Genomic DNA, 22,370 nt, shown 5'->3' on the forward strand with positions numbered 1-22,370 from the left:
TTTATGATCATAACTTCATAACTAAAATAAACTGTTATTGTAAATACATGCACTTGCATAGATACTACTGAACCAGGGACTGTGCATTGATCAAAACCCCCCTTTTTTTGTATGCTTGGACCCAGAAAGAACTGGCACAATAGCATCTTTATGATGTTATAGCCCTCCCTGTGATACCATCAGCTTGCCCTCTTTGGCCAGATCTTGCAATCCGCAAAGGTGGCAAGCATAGAGAATGCTGTATTACCATAGGCACAGATGTAGTGTGAGTTGTTCTTGTCCTTAGGTTATATAAAAGCAGAGAGCTCATGGCTCTTTCTCTTTTGCAATTCACATAACACTAGGGTTGTAATCTAGAAAAAACATGGCATGCATACAAAGCCCTGCGGGCATTACCAAATTCTCACTGCTAATGGCTATCCATGGCCTTCAATGGTACTGAATGCTCACTGCACATGCTCAGTTTTAACTGAGATGTAGAATCTAAAAAGACAAGAGAATGGGTAACCCCTAGAGAAAATGCAATATGGATAGTGGATAAAAGCTCCTATCCAATTCATTTAAGCACCCTTGATGTGGCATGGATCACTGGGAACAAGTACCTGTGGTGTGTGAGTAACACCCTAAAGCCAATTCAGTGTGTTGGATCTGTTGTACTAGACATATTAAATGTTATGAGATGTGCCTTGCTCTTGTCTAATTAAAGGGGTGGTTCACCTTTAAGTTAACTTTTAGTATACTCTTGAATGGCTTATTGTAAGCAACTTTTTAATTAGCCATTTTTAACTGGACTTTATTTTATAGTTTTTGAAGTATTCGCCTTCTTATTTTGACCCTTTACAGCTTTCAAATATAGGTCACTTACCCCATCTAGAAAACAAATGCTCCATAAGGTCACAAATGTATTGTTATTGCTACTTTTTATTACTATGCGTTAGAGGGAATACTATACATGTTTTTTAACTACTGATGTGAATAAAATATATATTTTTTATTGAATAGCATGTTTTGGAGAAATTATTGAGATTGTGACTTTTTATTACTGCCCACATTGAGGTGGGCAATATCGGGCTGATCTGATCGTGGGCCCTAGGGCCCATTGGAGGGCCACACGCACGATCCGATAAGCTGCCATCACGGTCTGTGGGCAGCTTTTATCGGCCCGTGTATGGCCAGCTTTAGATTGTATTTCTGTTTCAGACAGCAGGTGGTGCCTGGATAGTAATGTGAACGTGCATAGTAGGGTGTCAGCTTTTGTTTGACACTAGGTTTCACCTACCTTATCTCTCTGCTCTTTTTTCTGGTATGTGGAAAATGCTAAGAGTGATGACTCCTTGATAACACAAATAGAAGTTAGCGCATACAAATTGTCCCAGAAGACACTTAAGCTACCGAATAATCAACACATTTACATCATTTTCTTGCAGGGTAGAAACACATAAATTTACACTGACCATATTTTTTTGAAAAATACACATTTGGGGGCAAATCCAAAATGGCTAACCATGTGTTTCTGCTCCAAACTACAGAATCGCAATCCTTTGACAACATTTTCAGTTTAAATCAAATACCTGAAAAATTCCTCAAAGCTTTCCTTTCCTGTGCGCCAATCTCCAGTGCTCCAAACCCAATGAAGAAAATTTGCGGATGTGCACAAATAAAGGGGAGGGGTAAGGGGCAAGGAATGTCAGCAGGCCTAGGGGCACCCACGTTGTAAATCTGGCCCTGCTTATGGCAGAAGTGGCCCTGCCGCCAGATATTTTACCCCCATTTTCAATTTTTAATATGTACATAACAAAACTTATTCCCCATTATAGTGAAATCTTCTTATGTGGTGCTAACTGCTATGCCTAGCTAGCAAGGCAATGCATTATGAACTTCATACTAGATAGAGCATGTTTTAGTTGCTGTAATGCAAGTAACAGGCAAAGGTTAGGGACAGTCAGGTTAGGACCACATTGGCTCGCTCATAGAGCACTGTCTAGGGTTGCCACCTTTTATTGGAATCAGATATAGACGTCAGGGTGGTGGTTACATTAAAGGAGAAGGAAACCCCCTGGGCGCAAAAACCCTCCCCCCTCACCTGTGTTGCTTCCCCTCCCTCCTCCCCCCTGGCCTACCTGTCCCGCTGGGCAAATGCCTCAAACTTGTTACTTACCCCTCTGTGCAGGTCCAGTCTACGGAGTTCAACGACGCCATCTTCTTCCACGCGATCTTCTTCCTGCTTTGACCGGCGCATGTGCAGTAGGAGCATTTCACCGGTACGGATCTACTGCACATGCGCTAAAAGTCACAAAGTGAAATTGGAAAACTTTGTGACTTTTGGCGCATGCGCAGTAGATGCGTACCAGCGAAATGCTCCTGGTGCGCATGCGCCAAAAACGCCGGTCAAAGCAGGAAGAAGATCGCGTGGAAGAAGATGGCGTCTGTGAACTCCGTGGACTGGACCTGCGCAGAAGGGTAAGTAACAAGTTAGGGGCATTTGCCCAGTGGGACAGGTAGGCCAGGGGAGAGGGGGAGCAACACAGGAGAGGGTTTTTGCGCCCAGGGGGTTTCCTTCTCCTTTAAGGGGCTTGGACAATGATGTCTAGGGTGGGGCTATGTCATATCCAGTAGTGATTGGCGCATTTCAGATCAGTTGACCTGAAATCTGCGGCTTGGACGGGTTGGGACTGAAATTTCAGTGACCATTGCAGATTTAAATCCAGCCCTGGGTGCAGGTCTCATTGGAGAAATGCACTGCTCTTCAGCTTCCCTGTCTTGAAACCAGAGGCTGCACACAGGGCCGCCATTAGAAATCATGGGGCCCCGTACAACAAAATTTTTGGGGCCCCCTGGGCCCCGCCCACACTGACGACCAAGCTCCACCCCATATGCCGCCCACTCCACATCGCAGTTAAAAGACCACACAGACATCAGCGCTAAAAAAGTAACCCCCCACACAAGTTATAAAAAGCTATTGATAATTGAAAAAAAAGTGTCAGGGGCCCCCTTACAAGTTAAAAAAAATTGGGGCCCCAAAAAATAAAATTTTAAAAAAAAACATTGGTGGCAAGGGGCCCCTTATAAGTTAAAAAAAAATTGGGGCCCCAAAAAAAAAATGTTTTACAAAAAGATTGGTGGCAGGGGCCTATAGAATATTAAAATAATATACATTGGTGGCCAGGGGATTAAAAAAAAAAAAATACACAAACTGGTGTTCAGTAGAATTGAACTCATGGCTTCAGTACTTCAACTTTGCCTCCTTTCGTGACTTCGGGTCTTTGCACCTCTTCAGGACTTCGGCTTCCGCTGTTTTCGTGACTTCGGGTCTTTTCGGCGCTTCGTGACTTCGGGTCTTTTCAGCGATTCGGCTTTCCGGCACTTCCGCATCGGCAACGCAGACGGAGGACGTACAGCTCGGGCGCTCGTAAGGGGGGCCCGGATCTTCAAAAAATGCAGCACTGTCGGGCCCCCCTTCATGCCCGGGTACGCTTGTCCCCCATGTCCCCCCCTGATGGCGGCCCTGGCTGCACATAAGTTGCATATGGAGTGGGAAGACTCCTGTCAACTTCTTCTATTTCTCCTGAACTTATTTGATTTTGAGCTCTCTCCCCCAGTCTCTATTACTTTACCTCATTACCCCAGGATTTTCGCTGGCTGAAATTCAATGTGCGGACGCATATGAGCATTCAGTTACATCAGCGGGTCAATTTGAGTATGCGCAGTGAGTAATCAGCTGCTTCAGGCCTGGTGGAAATATCTTGCAGTTGCGCTTATGTGTGTGTGTGTACCACAGCTTTTCTTTTTTTCAATTTTCTCACCAATAGAGTTGACTTCTCAGCGCAAGTATAGGTTGGGGCCAGGCCCTACAATGGCAATATTTTGCAGGTAAGGGCTGGGTGTGGGTTAAGGTGAGGCAGCAACCCCGATGCCGCCCCCTCTCCCGCTCCGCTCTTAAAAGTTTAGGGGCGGAGCGGGTTAAAATGTGCTGCATTGCTAGTGTAATGAGCGCGTACTGCGCTTTCTGCACTAGCAGAGCCCAATTTCCGGTTTAAAAAACTGAAATTCAGCACTTAAAGTTACAGGAAGCGGCTTTTTGCCACCCCTTGTAACTGGCCGTTCCCTGCCGCCTGAGGCAAGGTGCTCACCTTGCCTCATTGCAGGAACGGCCCTGCAGTTAAGGGTCGAGTATGAGTTTTTCCTGACCCGCACATCACTACTCAGTGTCCCAGACAGTTATGAACTGGATAGGGTTGCCACCTTTGCCAGTGGCTAAACCAGAACAAGGGGGGCGGGCAGATAGCATTGGGGATGGAGCAGTGATGTTTGGGTGGGTATGATGACATCAGAGATGATGTTGTGGAGTTATGATGCCGGGTCAGGGTTATTGCATCACTTATATGCAACTGGCAGTATTTCTGTTTTTTGCAATGTTTTAAATGGGACAGAAAGTTTTGAATGGACAGCCCTTTGACAAACTGCGCAGGGGCGGAACTACCGGGGGAGCAGGGGGTGCGATCGGGCCAGGGCCCGCACCCCCTCAGGGCCCCCCGGCAGTCCCAGGCCAGTCGCGGCGCATAGTCCCTGGCCAGTTCCGGGTGTACGGAGGGGGGCGGGGGCCCGGCTGCGCGTCCTGCGCCAGATCCCGCCCCCTCTAGTTCCGTTTCTGAAACCGAGATGTCCAGTTGAAAACCCACTCTATCTATTCTGCCTGATAAATAAGAGCAATCCATTAACTACAGGTATGGGATCTATTATACAGAAATCAGTTATCCAGAAAGCGTTGAAATACATGCTCATTTCGAAAAACTATTTCTTATTTTTGATTGATTTGCTTATTTCTGTTTCTGTAATAACAAGAAATTAACTGCACTTAATAATAACTAAGCATGTCAAGGTGAGTATCTTTGTATTTAATTGGTTTTCATTTATTGGCCCGATTGTTGTTTGGGTTTCCAAGGGCGATCCTGGTCATTTTGCCGCCTGAGGCGACCTTCCTTTTGCCGCCCCACAGCACTCACCGCCGGAGGGGGTCGGTGCAGTCCACGTCGCGCTAGAGGGGTCGGTCCACTTTGCTTGTGCAGAGAGCAGTTGCGCTCTCTGCACTAGAAGAGCTGGATTTCCAGGTTGAAAAGTGGAAATTCAGCTCTTATTTAGCAGGAGCGGCATTTTTGCCGCCCCTGGCAACCAGGGGTACTCAACTCGCCTCATTGGTGGAGTGCCTCAACTAGCCTCATTGGTGGAGTGCCCCTGCGGGTTTCACAAGGCTGAAAACCGAGTATGGGGATGAGACCCAAACAGGCCTTACAAAAACCAAACAGTTTGGGTCAAAACCAAACAGCTGGCAACCCTAACCCTTGTAAAACTCACACTGGTTTAATAAACACACAAGGGGCAACCCTAGCCCTCTCCAGGCTATTACTATGTAACTCTCCAAGTTATATGACAGATTGTGCTTTACCACAGCCACCCACACACTCTAACTGCTGCTTCTGCCCTTTCACCAAGTTAGACGCACGCTCCCGATGCGAGAAATGAATGGGCGTGTAACAAAACGTGCACACGCCTATGTCGGAGGCAGCTGCGGGAGCGAGCGTCTGTGTGAGCGAGCGTAACCTATGCACTTTGGAGACAGACAGAGAGAGAGAGCAGCGTTTGAAGGTTCTGATTTTAGCTTGTTTGTCATATAAATACACGGAACCCCCCAGGGAGTGAACAATTGGGCGAGGCTGTCGCTCGTGTATGTCCGTTCTGTTCCTGTGTAACTAAATGATGGAGAGAGACCCCGCAGCACTTGGTATCACCCAGACCTCGCTATCACGGTTCCTGGATGGGGACTTCTGGAACCTGAAGAATGAGCTGCGCAGACACATCGCGGCGAACCCCCTCTTCCAACAAAGGTACAGCCGAGGGGTGGGATATTGTGTAGGGACAGGAAGCGCTGGCATTTCACGCAGGAGCTGCCCGGGTTCCTGCTACCATTCGGGCTGCTCAGAGTTTTAGCTTTGCAACAGCTGGACTGAAAAGCATTAAGCCCGGCAGAGAGGCCCGTGTGACAGCGGTGTGATAGAGATTACCTGCAAGGCAGGTGCAGGACGCTCACATTGGTTCGACTTTATATTCACAATGGAACCTGCAGCCTTCACACACACACACAACTTCCCCAAACTCTTATTAGTGCATAGGGAGCCAAATGCTTGGACTGGTGCTTTGCCCAACTGATCAGCTGTCAAACCTCTTCCAGGGTCATTTTTGCAAACTAGCATTAGCTGGGAGTTATAGTTCATCAATGAGATCCCTGGTTATAATCATTGGTCAGTGACCAGTATGCTGAATTTGCCTTGGTTATACAAGCAATTATATTAGCAATACAGATTAGGACTGTTCTAAAACATCCTATGGTTATTATGGCACACTGTAGGCTACAAATAGTGTATATGATTTTTCAGGACATGTGTCATTGGATCTGATCACATAGAATAAGAATTTTTATTTTGCAGCCCTTTAACATGATTTTATCGCATTCACATCAGTTTTTGCCTTAGTGGAACATCAGTGACGAATTAATGGCAGGCAGGGCCCCTAGGCTACATCTACACAGGCCCCACGTCTAGGCTAATGCTAGGTCTGTGTATGTGTGCAGATACATGTGCACCTAGACTCTCTATGCTGGGTTTGGGTTCAGTGCTTGCCTTCCTTCTTCTCCCAGCTGGTGCACCCAACCAGACACAGCACCACAAATAAAAATAAATATTAAAAGAAAAGAATAGAAACAATAATTGAGAAAAAGCTAGATGGGACCCTAGGCTAGAACATAGGGTAGCCAGTAAATAAAATTAAATATTAAAAGAAAATAGAAACAATAATTTAGAAAAAGCTAGATGGGACCCTAGGCTATAACATAGGGTAGCCAGTAAATAAAATTAAATTTTAAAAGAAAATAGAAACAATAATTGAGAAAAAACTAGAAGGGACCCTAGGCTATAACATAGGGTAGCCAGTAAATAAAATTAAATTTTAAAAGAAAATAGAAACAATAATTGAGAAAAAAACTAGAAGGGACCCTAGGCTATAACATAGGGTAGCCAGTAAATAAAAATAAATATTAAAAGAAAAAAAAATAGAAACAATAATTGAGGAAAAGCTAGAGGGGACCATAGGCTATAACCTAGGGTAGCCAATGTATTAATCTGCACCTGTGGTCCTACACCTGGTTGGGTACCCACAGAATACCTGCAAAGTGACCGTGCACTGGCCTGGCCGTGCAGGCAGTCCACGGGTAACCTGGCTAGGTACCCAGCAAAGGTGCAGGTTTTATCGCTTTCACTCTTCCCTCTGGTTCCAGCAGCTTTGTTCCCTTTTCTTGCACGTAGGAAAAGGTGCGCGGTGGATGGGAGTGGTTTGTGGCTGGGATAGGGGCGCTGTACGTCACGTCTGGTTTCGCATGTACCCAGGTTGGAGGGTGAGTTGGTCTAACAAAATGGAATCGCACAGTTCTCTAACCTGTACAGTCAAACGTTACTTTTTATATTTTCTATGGTCAGTTTTATGAGGAGCCAATTAACCTACCTGTATGTTTTTGGAATGATGGAGAGAATGTAGAAATTCCCTGCATTAAGAGCATTGGCTGGAATCAAACCTAGGACTCCAGTGTTGCTCTTGCTTTGTGATCAGTGTCAGTATACTGCAAGTGATCCTGTCACTAATGCACATCCTTGGTGTTTATGCCAGCAGAGGAAACTCGGTGTGCCTTTACCCTAAATAATTTGACCTAGAAGAAAGAATAAGAGCAAAGGTCTGATGTGATAATAATGAGTTACTGCAACTGATAAAATTGGAATGTCTTTGTACATAAAGACACATGCTGGTGACAATAGACTCAGTCTGAGGCTTCTGAATAATTTCTTATTTTTTCTTTTTCGCTATATTTTATTTTTACCGTTTGCTAAGGGTAATAGAAGATTTTGTCACTTGGTCTCCTGAGCTTTAAATTACTTGGGCAACACCCTGAATTATTTTTAAATAGGAGCAAGCTGTATATAAATAAATACAATTATTTGCTTCTATTGGCTGGCCTCTCATTTCCATTGGTGTAGCAGCGGACTAATAATGAGAATGTGCTAATTCTTTAGTGATTTATTGAGATCTCCATGTGGAGAGCTCAATAAATCACTAAAGAATTAGCACATTTGCTGAAGTGTGTGCCATCTTACTTCTGATTTTGCATGGAATATTGGAACCAATTGATGCAGTAAGGTTTCAAGATAGAGCACCACAAGACAATTGCAGCCCTCTTGAACTATTCCCAGTTTTACTGAGCTCCTTTTAGTGTCCATCTCTTCACTCTTTTTCTGTCTTCTAGACAGATATCAGCCTCTTGTTCAAAGATTGCCAACATGATGGCATTGGGTAATTTAAAGGAATCCATAGAAACAGAATTATCAATGGCAGCAATGGTGATGTAGATTCATTTTTGGATTTGTCTGGAGTGACAACTGCAACACTGTTCTCCATAAGTATGTAACAGTGTCCCTCTGGGCTGCAGAAAACCCCGCTATACACTGGTTTCACACATCAATAATATAGCTAATATTAGTGGGTATATCTTGTTGTAGAAAGTCAAAGCATTGTATTAAAAGGGTAGTTCACCTTTAAAATATAATTTATTATGGTGTAGGCAGTGATATTCTGAGTGAATTTGCAGCTGGTAAACATTTTTTTATTTTTTTGTAATTTTTGAATAATTTAGAAATTTGTTCAGCACTCTTCCAGATTAGAATTTCAGCAGCTATCTGGTTGCTAGGGTCCAATTTATGCTAGCAACTAGGCAGTAGTTTGATTGAGACACTGAAATAGGATATAATTTGGATACGTCGTCATAAAAAATACAATAGTATTTTGGCTGCCGGGGTCAATGAAAGAGGCAGATGAAGAAGAAGGCCAACAGTTCTAAAACTATAAAAAAAAAAGAGTTAAAACTGAAAAGTAGTATGAATAAGCCATTATTTCCCATGGATGTTGTCTTATGTAACAGTGGCTTTAAAAAGAGAACTAACAATATGAAAAATGCCCCAGTAGCGCCCCATCTTCTTTTTATTTATTCACTGCACATGCTTTGTGCTGCTGTCACCAACTCACAATATACAGTATATATTTCCCAGCTGCCCCAAGTCATGTGACTTGTGCTCTGATAGACTTCAATCACTCTTTACTGCTGTACTGCAAGTTGGAGTGATATCACCCCCCTCCCCCAGCAGCCAAACAAAAGAACAATGAGAAGGTAACCATATAACAGCTCCCTAACACAAGATAACAGCTGCCTGGTAGATCTAAGAACAACACTCAATAGTAAAGAACCATGTCCCACTGAGACACATTCAGTTACATTGAGAAGGAAAAACAACAGCCTGCCTGAAAGCATTTCTTTCCTAAAGTGCAGGCACAAGTCACATGACCAGGGGCAGCTGGGAAATTGACAAAATGTCTAGCCCCGTGTCAGATTTCAAACTTGAATATAAAAAAATCTGTTTGCTCTTTTGAGAAATGGATTTCAGTGCAGAATTCTGCTGGAGTAGCACTATTAACTGATGCGTTTTGAAAAAAACATGTTTTCCGATGACAGGATCAATTTAACAAAGGTTTAAGCCTCCAGGCCTTCAGCCGAACAGCTCTAACCTATGGCACAAAGATCAGACTGCAGCAGTGACATACAGGGAACAACTCTGAGTGCTGAGTCTCTTGTGACTTAATCTGACCAAAAGCTTTTCATTTCTTCCCCTTTCTCACTGAGTAGATACAACATTTCTGTTTCCATTCCTGGATTATACACAGTTCAGGCCATCTCAGGTCATTTTGCCTGGTCATGTGCTTTCAGAAAGAGCCAGCACTTTAGGGTGGAAACGCTTTCTGGCAGACTGTTGTTTCTCCTACTCAATGTAACTGAGTGTGTCGCAGTGGGACGTGGATTGTACTATTAAGTGCTGTTCCTATATCTACCAGGGAGCTGTTATCTGGTTACCTTCCCATTGTTCTGTTGTTAGGCTGGTGTGGGGAAGGGAGGGGGGTGATATCACTCCAACTTGCAGTACAGCAGTAAAGAGTGATTGAAGTTTATCAGAGCACAAGTCACATGACTGGGGGGAGCTGGGAAACTGACAATATGTCTAGCCCCATGTCACATTTCAAAATTAAATATAAAGAAATCTGTTTGCTCTTTTGAGAAATGAATTTCAGTGCAGAAGTCTGCTGGAGTAGCACTATTAACTGATGGGTTTTTAAAAAAACATGTTTTCCCATGACATATCCCTTAAAGCCACACCCAACCCTAACCCTAAAAATGTTGCCTTTGTAGGACCCACACCCGACCCGTCTTCTCTCTCTCTGTACGCTATTACTGTTTCCATCTCTGGATCCAAGACAAGGAATATTCAGAAGCAGAGGAGGAGTGTACTTTCCCAATCTGACCCACATCTTAAGGTCCCCATAGACGCAAAGATTTTTCTTGCCGAACGACCGATTTTAGCGAAATCCGACCAATCCTTCGAAATTATCGTACTTTTAATGGATTCAACCAATCGTACATCTTACGATTTTTTCGGCCGACATCTGTCAGAAAATTGATCGGCCAGTTTAAAAAATCTTTATCGGTCCCAGTGCAATCTATCTATGTTTGCAGGGCCAAGCAGGCAGCTACCCTTTGTTTTCCTGGCAATATCGCCTGAAATGGTCTTTTTAGTTGATGGACAATTCGTACGATCGTACGATCATTTCGAGATAATCGTGGTCTCATGATGACGACCGGATCTTTTAAAAATCTTTACATCTATGGCCAGCTTAACACTAACTCGGGTAATGGTTGGCCAAATTTCAACCCGAACACACCCAGCTGGTAGTTGTCACTTGGGTCACTGCTGGTTTTGAATCAACCCACAAAGGGAACCCATCACTGACACCAATATATTTATTCTGTTAGGAAAAGGAGGCTTTATTGTGTGTGCATATCATATCCCATATATTCTGTTATATTTTGGTCAGCCCTCCCCCATTGATTGGCAGCACTGCCCATTGATTTGCAACTTGTTCTTGTTTACCAATGCTTTTTCTAAATAAGTTTCTTATAGGGATGCACTGAATCGACCATTTTGGATTCGATTGAACCCTTGAATCCTTCGCGAGAGATCCGGCCAAATACCGAACCGAATCCGAATTCAATATGCAAATTAGGGGTTGGAAGGGGAAAACATTTTTTACTTCCTTGTTTTGTGACAAAAAGTCACGTGATTTCCCTCCCCTTCCCTAATTTGCATATGCAAATTCGGGTTCGGTTCAGACAGGCAGAGGGAATCAACCGAATCCGAATTTTGCTGAAAAAGGCTGAATGCTGGCCGAATCCTGAACCAAATCCTGGATTGGGTGCATCTCGTTTCTCATTATAAATCATTTATTAAGAATAAGTTATATATAAAATAGTGGCTGGTCAACATTCTACACATATTTTTTAATATAACTCATATAGTGGACTTTTTGGACTTTTACAGTAAAATAATAATAAAATCTGAAATTTTATTTTACTGTGCAAGTGGCACAGAGCAGCTGAAAGGGATCCAGGATCCAAGAGAAAAGATGACAGTGTCTGATATTAGCACTTTTTTTTCACTGAGGGTGTCAGGCATATTGGCACTTCACAGATATTAAAGGAAAGATATACCCCTCAAACAATGTAGGTCTCTATAAAAAGATATGTAAAACCCTGCTTCATGTAAATAAACCATTTTCATAATAATATACTTTTTTAGTAGTATGTGGGTAATCATAAATAAAAAACTGCCATTTTAAAAAATAAGGGCCGCCCACTGGGATCGTATGATTCACGGTGCACACAAACATACCAAACAAATTATACTTGTTAGGTCAAATGAGCCAATTAACAGACAGAGTTCTCTTTTGCTTCCTCACTTCTTCCTGTTACAGTTGGAGTAGTAGTATTTCTGTACATATGAGCTGTTTTATTATCTTTTTATAGAGACCTGCATTGTTTGGGGGGGGTATAGTTTTCCTTTAAATATATATTCCAGTTTGATATGACTCTTTATTATGCCACTTAATTTGATTTAAACTATCTGTTGCTCAAGTATTTTGGGGGTATAGTTTTCCTTTAACCCTTTCCATGTCCTTCAAGCTGGTCCTACATGCCAAGGTTTGTTCAGGCAGATTGGCCGATTTCAGCCACCCTGCTGTTTTGGTATGTTTGACTTGTTGGGGGTGTCTGTTTTGACTGATAATCCTGCAATTCTGTGGAATAAGGATTTTCATTTTTCGGAGTCGGAGGCAAAAAAAGCAGTGGGGGTGCGCTGGCACTTGTACCTGTTGCCTACCCCAAATCTGGGCCCTTGTTCCACTACCACCTGCTCCTTCACCCACTTCTCGCCAGTAAACTCCTTCACTCCACTAGTCATTCGCATGCATTTGGGGGGACAGGGAGGGGGTGCAGTGGACAGTAGTGTTGCCTGGGAAGATTTCTGCAAGTCTGTTTCTCTTCATTTGCTACTTTTCCAAATATGTCAGCGCTGTGCAATATGTTGGCACTAAAAATACACATTAATAATAATAATAATAATAATAATGTTGGGGCAGTTGGCCTGGATGAAATGATCAATACAAAGGTCCCAGAGATTCTCTGCCTGTTCTGGGAAACCATTGCATGACCTGGGTATGAATTAGATAATTATTGATACAAGATCTTTGATCTTTGCACACTTCATGCAATAAATTCAACAGATAAAACAATATAATTTGTAAGAGTTGTTTTATCGATTTCCCTTCAGTGCATGTTTGAGGCGTTCAGATTCGTTTTTTTATTTGAAACCATGGGTTATGCTGCTACTGTGACAATGTTTTAGGGCTAGTCTACACGGGGAGATAGCGACGCGTTTGCGGTCGCGGCGACAAAGCGCCGCGACAGTCGCCGCGACCGGCGCAGGCGACAGTTTTGTATGGGCGCCTATGTAAAAACGCCTGTGCTAACCACACGAGGCGATGCGCTTTTCAACAGTCGCCTGAAAAAGCCTGGCGAGGCATTTTCAGGCGACTGTTGAAAAGCGCATCGCCTCGTGTGGTTAGCACAGGCGTTTTTACATAGGCGCCCATACAAAACTGTCGCCTGCGCCGGTCGCGGCGACTGTCGCGGCACTTTGTCGCCGCGACCGCAAACGCGTCGCTATCTCCCCGTGTGGAATAGCCCTTAAAATAAATGCAAATTATGCCTGTGAAAGCAGCATAACAGCAGCAGATACTAATGGTCTCTGTGGGATTTACATTCCCAGCCGAGGGAATTAGCAACTAAACATTACCAGATAACAAGGCCATGAAGATTGCAAGAGAACTTTGTAACTGTCACGTTACTAATCTTTAAAAGGGTTTATATAATTTTTTCTGTAATCTGTGGTTTCATCTGATAAACAATTATACCTTGTTTAAAGGAGCAAATGAGTTCATTTTATTGTACAAAAATACATTTTTATAATTTTGGTGCTCCTGCTATTTAAGGGGTAGTATACGAGGTCTGAAACCTGACGAGGGGAGGTGTTTACTCCCTGAAATTATGTTTCCATTTGGTACGGCATAATAAAGGTACCCCAGCAGTTAATCTTGGTGAGTGCCCTTTATCTGCATGAACTACATTTCAGATCTGGCTCATACTGTGAAACAATATTTGCAGCAGCTGGCAAATCACATTCTACTTGAACAGAAGTCAGTGGATGAAATGTCTAACATACATATGATAGTATTCATACATACTTGATTTACAAAAGATATAATCTAAATTGCACAATAGACACCAATGAGCATGAAACAAGGGGTTGTTTACACTTGCACACATTTTGCTAAGTCTACGCACTGAAAAAAAATGTCTTTTCACCACCGCAAAAAATGAAATAAGTAAAAAAAAAAACCCTTTAGTGAGTTTTTTGAGTATACATGTGTGTACACTTCTAAAAGTTGTGTGACAGTGTGTTAAGGTGGCCATACACGGAGAGATCCGCTCGTTTGGCGATGTCGCTAAACGAGCGGACCTCTCCCTGATATGCCCACCTTGAGGTGGGCAATATTGGGCTGATCCGATCGTGGGCCCTAGGGCCCAACGATCAGATCCTAACGGTGGGTAACGGGCGGCTGGATCGCGAGACCGCATCAACGAACAGATGTGGCCGAGATCCAACGGGATTTTTAGTCCTGTCGGAGGGCCCCATACACGGGCCAATAAGCTGCCGACTCGGTCTTTTATAGGCCCCTGTATGGCCACCTTTAGTGTATATAAGTGTGCAAAACTAAAACGTGTATGTAAGAGTGTATAAATGTGTGTAAATAAAGGCCACTTACTGTTCCTGGATAAGGAGGGATGATGCCATCGCTGGAGGTCTGTGCCTGCAGAGTATTGCTCAGTAGGAAGTGCGTGGGTGCCGCTGGGGGAACAAGGAAGTTGGCTTTGCAACAGATCTGCTTTCTGATCGCATCTGCTGCTTTAAAGGTTGACCCTGCAACAATTGTGTCACAGGACCGACATGGCAGCCCTCCAGCCTCGTTGCCCAGGGGGCTGTCAATGCTCCCCACTCTCTTATATGCATAAGAATGTACTTAGTACGTTCTTTGCAGATAGAGCCCCTGCCTGCAAGCATGTACGCTGTACTTGCATGGCAGGCAAAGGGTTAATAGAAAATGTACACAATCCTGCTGCAAATGTTTAGGGTACAGTGGCTCTTTAATTAAGAAAAATTAACTTGTAGTATGTATATGTGGGGAATTAATTTTTAGTACTTAATCATGTTTTGTCTTAAAGCATAAACAAATTACTAAATAGACATAAGAGAAGAAAATATGTTTTCTATTCCAAAAACCAGGAGAAACCCAACCTATTAGTATATATTAATAGCAGAGATGTAATGAAAATAACTGGCAAAGGAAGAAGGCAGATCTTTTGTCAGCAATATATGTTATTTGTACTTGCCACCTTTTCCTGATAAACTGGTTCTAAGGTGGAATTATCTCATGGGGAGGACGCAGTATATTTGTACAGTCACCTGTGCCTGTAAACATCACGTAAAACATGCAGCAATGGATTATTACATGGACAGCCTACATTATTCAGACAGCCTCCCGTGCATTCATGCATAGTAAGGACCAAGCCAGATTACCCACCAGATGTGCATATTCCTGGATGTGATTGATGCTTTAGAGACTTTTGGATGTTATTTGACCGGACATAGCAGCTGCAAACCCTGTTGCACCTCTCTGTGTTCTAAGGCTACAAATTGGAAAAAAGGGGACAGTCTTCTTACCAGGGCAACTGCAGTAGCATATAAAGTTGTATATCCAATAAAAAAATGTTGGGCTTGCATCCTAGGCAGGTGCCACTACAAGTATGGAACCTGTTATTCCGAATGCTCAGAACCAGAGCGATCTTTCTGTCATTTGGATCTCAATACCTTAAAGGAGAAGTAAAGGCTGCGTTTACTTAAGGGTTCCAAAAGTTAGGCCATAAGTGATTGTGTATATTTACCTGAAACACCAGGCCGGTGCTCCTATCAGCAGAAAATTGCACCGGTCCTGGGTTCTACCAGCGAGCACCATGGAGTGATTGGCTTCTGGCTTCTACTCTCTTCAAATTTCCCAGGGCAGACGCATCCGCAGTAGAACGAAATAGCCTACTTCTATGTTAAAGTTTGGCTTTTCACTCTACTGCGCATGTGTATTCATGCAAAGAAAGAAGAAGGATGCAATTGCTCCGTGGCGCTTGCTGGAAGAACCCCCGGATAGGAGCACTGACCTGGGGTCAATACAATCACTTGGAGGTGTTTAACATTTGGCACCCCTGAGTAAGCTGAGCCTTTACTTCTCCTTTAAGTCTACTAAAAAGTCATTTCAATATTAATTAAACCGAATAGGGTTGTTTTGCATCCAATAAAGATTAATTATATCTTAGTTGGGATCAAGTGCAGGGTACTGTTAATTATTTCATTAAAATGGAATCTATGGAAGAGGGCATTCCGGTAAATCTGAGATTTCTGGATAACAGATCCCATACCTGTACTGCCTACCTCTAGCTGAGATCTCTCTTTAGGTGTGGAGAGAAATGGAAGGGTCACTACTAGTTAGCCACGTTCTTGCACCTTTCTCCTTGGGATGCAGCACCAGCACCGGTACCTACTTTGTATAAATCGAAGCTGAACCAGCTTGCACAGCTGCCCTGCTTTTCTCCGGTAATTTCGATTTTTCTTCACACAAATAATCCTATTTGTTACAGTAATCCACTAGACAGCTCTTTTAAAGAGACTGAATAAAGAAGAAGCAGGCAAGACAGCTGTCAGCAGGGACTGACTTATTTAGAACTAATTGGTAGATGGAGCTGTTACGGAGGAGGCTGCATTGCGCTTACAGGCCAACTAACCAACCCACAAAAACATACAAAACAACAGACTGTTGGGCCCATATTACACAGGCAATTTGTGGAAAATCAGTACAGGTACAGTATATTGATTCCTAATGGTATCTGCACATTACTGTCTGTGCTGTACAATGTATGCAATACATGCGTCAACTATTCTACATTTTTCCACACCTGCTTAGGGGCCCCTACACTATACACCTGCCAGGAGGAAAACCCCAACCCTTCTCTCTCATTCTATTAGGCTATTTCATCAAACAGATATTAATATTATATTTTAGCTTTCATTGCAGGGTAGTGAGGTGAATACTGCAATATACATTTATAATTGTATGGGTTTTTTTTTTGGTGTGTAAATATACTGAAACGCGTTCTTTTTTAAATATTTTGAAGGATTTTTTTACAAGTGGTAACAGTAGTTCTAGCTGTAACACTTGCTTCTGATTTGGTGGGACTGAATAAATCGAGTGAACTCTGTAGAAAACAAGCAGCTTTGACTGCTCAGAGCAGTTACATAACTCCTGTTGTGCTGGCACCTTATAAAAACAGAATTCTGTAATTCGTGTGTAATTTTGCTAAATCACTATCCCGACGGTCAGTGAAGTATTAATTGTGGTATTGAAAGTAAGTATTGGAATAATAAAACATGCAAAACTATAAAATGTCTCAAAAGACAACAAACAGGAACAATTAAACTTTTTCTGAATGGCTCATTAATGTTTGCTGCACTTTTTGGGTGGGGATGGGCAAACTTTTGATATCCCAGTCTCTAAAGCAATAGAAAATAATTAGTAAAACATGTGTAAAAAAAAACTGATTAATCAGTTCCATTCCATTTTTTTCCCAATGGGCCTCCACCACTCACTCACTCTTAGTGCAGTAGCTCCATGCTCAGTGGTGACTGTGCACCAGAAATGTAATGAAACTTCCATGGCTGTAATGACATTCCAACACTTTTTTTTCTAATTTTGAAGTTTAAAGTTTCATTTTTCACCTTCTTTCTTTCTAAAGCGGCTCTGGAAGGGTTGACACATAAGTTGATACATTTATTTTCTTATCTTTGTCCCTGCTGAGCAGAGCTTTATTAAAGGCAGTTGTTAGAATTGATACAATAATTGTTAATATTCCACAGAAGCTGCTGAGAAATGTATCAACTAATGTAGCAAATTGTAACAGTTCAGGGCCTGCATCTGTATTACTGAGCTGCCAGACTGAAACCGAGACTGAAACACCAGAGACAGGAACATTAAAGGAGACTTATAGATAAGTGCCCCCCCCCCAATCTTGTAGGCAGTAATGAATAATATGTGTCATCTTGCACTCTCTTAATTTGAAAAAATGGCCCCTTTATTGGAGCTCCCAATAGATCCAATACTGTCCCTTTCTTAAATGAGGGGTGGGTGTGTCCTTACATTCCGTGCCAGAAGCACAGTAGCAGGGGGATAGCCAATCACAGCATTGCGGTCACACAAGCAAAGACAGGCTTCAGTTCCCTATCAGGTAAGCCTGGCTGCTGATTGGTTCCTATCCTACAGTGTAGTGCGCAAAGTACCACTGGCATTTACCTTCTGTATTTAAAGTGTATAATGCACTGGCTTTTTCACACACAATATTTCCTTTACACTTGAGATTTTAATTTTAGACAAGCTGTAAAAAATAAAACATTGGAAGCAATTTTTAAATAATGCCTTTAAGAATGGCTTGGATGATTTTTTGGACAGACATAATATTAAAGGCTATTGTGATACTAAACTCTATAGTTAATATAGGTATGGGTATATAGAATTTTAATTAAAAGTAGGGAGGGGTGTGTGTATGGATGCTGGGTTTTCATTTGGAGGGGTTGAACTTGATGGACTTTGTCTTTTTTCAACCCAATTTAACTATGTAACTATGTAACTATGTAACTATGTAATTGAGAAAAGTATACAATCTTACGACAACTGAACTGAAATAAGTGTATGGAAAGTGAACAACCCCTTTAAAATATGATGTTTTTATTATGTGATATTTTGGTTCCCAAAACTGACTTTTATCTATTTATTTTTTTAGACCTTTCTTATCTGAGCAATGAAACATCATAACATAAAACATATTTTAAGTGGAATCTAACCCTTTTTAAAGTAGTTTTTAAGGTTTTTAAGTAGTAGCCTCTTGCTCCCCTTCTTAACTGCACCACCAGATTCTAAAATATAAAGATTTCAAGCATAGTTGCTGGCCCAATTCAGAGTTGTGCAGCAGAGTTGAGGGCCGCTATGTTTGACCTAGTTACATCCAGTCCCTGTCCATGCAGATTTCCAGCTGTAACATTTTTTTTTTCACTCAAAAACACAGTTTTACTCTGCAAATATCATGACTTTTCAACTTGCCTCTAATCTCTACATTGTGTAATTTTACAGGTTTGACTTAAGTTTGGATGAGGTTAGAAACCTGACAGCCGAGAGGGTGAAGTTTGCCATGAGCATACCTCAAGTCCAGTCAGCATTTCAGGAGATGGTAAGAAATAACACTTTAAGATTTTAGGCATTTTTTTTTATTATTTGCAAAAGAGAAAGAAAGGTGACACGATGGTGATGATGGTGCTTGTTAGCCATAAAGAATGGTCAGTTTTTTTTTTAATGGTGCAACTTAACTAAAAGATGTTATAGTGTCACAATATAAAGGCAGAAGTCCAGACCAAAGAGGTAAATGTGAAATGGCAAATGATATTTGTTTACTCTCCATGTTGGTAGATTCACTCCCAAGAAACGCTGCGGCATTATGCATTTGTGTCCAATTATCACTTGAATGGAAAGAAATATTGATTTGCTTCTTATGACATATGGATTAAAATAAATAAACATTTCTAGTACGTGCTCTCATGTACCGATTCTCAATGAAAACAAGCATAGTGCCGTGTGACTTGTTCGGGTCCGGATGTATTTTCTCTTTATGATACTCCAGCAGGAGGGAGAGGAATCACAATATGTGCCTGTCATGATACAGGCCTTCATTATTTAATAATACAAGGTATCATGAAAAAACATTTCTGTCGGTACCTAAATCAGATACGTAACAGGCCTCTCTTCACTAAGGTCTGGATTTAGCCATGTGAAAAGGGGTCATAGCCTGTGATGTCCTTCTCCAAGCCCTGTCTGATAACAGCCATTCTATGTGGAGGGGTGAAAGCCCAAGGAGGGGGGACTTAGAGTTCACATTAAGCTCCCTCATAGGTGATGTGGAGGTCACACGTTAACATATTTATCAGTCCATACCTGATGCACCAACACTATAAGAAACTGGTAATGGATTCAATGCCATATTAGCTTTCAAGAGTCCAAACATGACTCTAGGTTTGGCCCTGGGTTTATCAGATGGGAATATCTGTGCAGGGGCATTTCACACAGTATTGATATTTGGTATCTATGGACCCAATAGGAAGAAATATGACCACTACATATTATATAATTTCTCTATGGTTTTCCTGGAGTTATGGTCACTATATTCTCGGTCCAGTTCCTATTGACAGGTGGTCATAAAAAACTCAATCTGTGTCCTGCTAGGCCCTGCCTCCTTGCATTCCTGGGGTCGGGGAGTGTCCAGGTAACTGATGCCTCTGAAATCACTGTCAGTCAGCTCTTCTTTCCATGGGGTTTTATCCCGTTTTGTTTGCACTTGTTTCACCCCTTCTGGGTGTTGGTTTGTGTTTTGGGTGCTGGTGCATTACACTAACCTGGGTGCAAGGTGCGTAAGTCTAACCTGGGTGCAAGGTATGTGAGTCTAACCTGGGTGCAAGGTACGTGAGTCTAACCTGGGTGCAAGGTGCTTGAGTCTAACCTTGGTGCAAGGTATGTGAGTCTAACCTTGGTGCAAGGTGCTTGAGTCTAACCTGGGTGCAAGATGTGTGAGTCTAACCTGGGTGCAAGGTGCGTGAGTCTAACCTGGGTGCAAGGTGCATGAGTCTAACCTGGGTGCAAGGTGCATGACTCTAACCTGGGTGCAAGGTGCATGACTCTAACCTGGGTACAAGGTGCATGACTCTAACCTGGGTACAAGGTGCGCGAGTCTAAACTGGGTGCAAGGTACATGAGTCTAACCTGGGTGCAAGGTGCGTGAGTCTAACTTGGGTGCAAGGTGCGTGAGTCTAACTTGGGTACAAGGTGCGCGAGTTTAACCTGGGTGCAAGGTGCGCGAGTTTAACCTGGGTGCAAGGTGCATGAGTCCAACCTCGGTGCATGGTGCTTGAGTCTAACCTGGGTGCAAGGTGCGTGAGAGACTGAGTAAGTTACCCGTGATAGCCACGCCTAAAGTCACGTGCAGCTGAAAGTACTGTAATCCATGACAATGCCTCACTGTCAAAATATTGTTAAACTTGAACTATTCAGTCTTGGCTACAGTACAATGTTTTTATGTAATGATATTAAATGGAACATTGCAAGACTGTAGACTCATCATGATGCTGATTCAGATTCAGCTGAGGCTGAGAAATGAATGATACTGCATGCTGTTCTTTATATGGTGACTTTATTTATTTGTTTGTTTATTTGCATTTAGGGCACGGTTTGGAAAGACATAAGTAACACTACAGTTTTGTTTCATATGTTTAGATAGAGAAAAAGAAGCACTTCATCAATAAAAGTATGATTATTGGAGAAGTACTCTGCACAGCTGATATGACTACAGGGGTAAAGGTAAGTTTATATGCTATTTCCCAAAATTCAAATTCAAAAATAGAGACAGCCACTTACAAAAGGTAAATGTAAAAACCTTAAATGTTTATTGACAAAGCATTCTTAAAACAGTCTGTGTTTTGTGCTAAAGGCTCTGAAGGTGGCCATGGATGCACCGATAATATTGCCTGAAATTAATTATCATACAATTTTCCCGACCAATATCAGCAGAAGACTTCAAATTTTTTATTTTTTTGGTGTCAAAATTCACACATTCACAAATTTTAATCCCCCAATTTGAATGTGAGATTTATTACACCTCGACCATGGAAAAAGTTCTAATTTGAATATTTGTCTCACCATTTGCAAATCAATATCAGAGGTCAGTTGAATTTTTTGAATATGTTAATTACCTTCCAGACATTTAAGTTTTTTCGGAGGGAAAGCTGGATTCGAATTCGATTCAAATTTCTGGGTCGGGACTATTCGTTCGAATATTAGATGTTCAAATTTTTTCTTAAATAACCTCCCATTCCAGTTGTGATTACATTCGAATTTATTAGAGTAAAGAAAAATTCACATAAATTCAAAATTCTACCTTTGATAAATCTGTCTATAAGGGACACACAGGGCATTTTGTTTTGCCACCTCTTGGGCATGTGACAATAAGATAAGAATAATAAGAAGATAATTTCCCATAGAATTGCATTTTAATCTCTGTGTCCTTGCAAGTGCTCAGAAATGCAGCGGTGGCAAATGTCTTTACACTTGTAAATTCTTACAATTGATGTCCCACTGACCTGCTAATTAAGTTACACATTTCTGCACATTTTAAAAGTGTCTGTAATGCAATGCAAACATTAGTTATTAATACATAATTGTGTCAAAGATTTTGTCTATTTTTATTAATGGCGTTTTCCTTATTTTCCAGTGTGGGGTGGTTTGTTGGCTGTTTGGTGGAGCTGTTTTTAACCTTGGGAGTCCAGATCATGTTTTGAAATGGTTCCTTCCATTAAAGGTATTGTTTTCTGTCTGCATGTGAGCACAACTATTATAACATTTACCAAACATCATTTACCAAACAATTCTCATATCCGGCAGTAGGTGGTGCTATTGTCCTTCAGCAGAGCATACATTTAACTATTTTTCTAGCAAAAAAGAATTGTAAGTTGTTTCCTTAAAAGTTCCGTTACATCATTTAAAAACTATGGAAATGCTCGGTTATTGCCTATCTTACAATATCAGAACGAATGTATGCTCATCATGTACAACATTCATTATAGAAATACATCATTTAG

The 22,370-nt window shown here is 41.9% G+C and overlaps 1 protein-coding gene across 1 annotated transcript in view; it reads left to right on the top strand.

Moving 5' to 3' along the window:
- Positions 1–5,493: 5,493 nt before the first annotated feature.
- LOC108716607 (acyl-coenzyme A oxidase-like protein) overlaps positions 5,494–22,370 on the top strand; it is a 151,287-nt gene continuing 134,410 nt past the window's right edge. Inside the window, exons 1-4 of the mRNA XM_018262858.1 lie at positions 5,494–5,882; positions 18,823–18,919; positions 21,010–21,093; positions 22,004–22,090. Coding sequence (XP_018118347.1) covers positions 5,752–5,882; positions 18,823–18,919; positions 21,010–21,093; positions 22,004–22,090 — 399 coding nt within the window. The 5' untranslated portion in view covers positions 5,494–5,751. The remainder of the gene's footprint in view (positions 5,883–18,822; positions 18,920–21,009; positions 21,094–22,003; positions 22,091–22,370) is intronic.

Source organism: Xenopus laevis, chromosome 5L (assembly GCF_017654675.1).
Source record: "Xenopus laevis strain J_2021 chromosome 5L, Xenopus_laevis_v10.1, whole genome shotgun sequence".
Lineage (NCBI taxonomy): Eukaryota > Metazoa > Chordata > Amphibia > Anura > Pipidae > Xenopus > Xenopus laevis.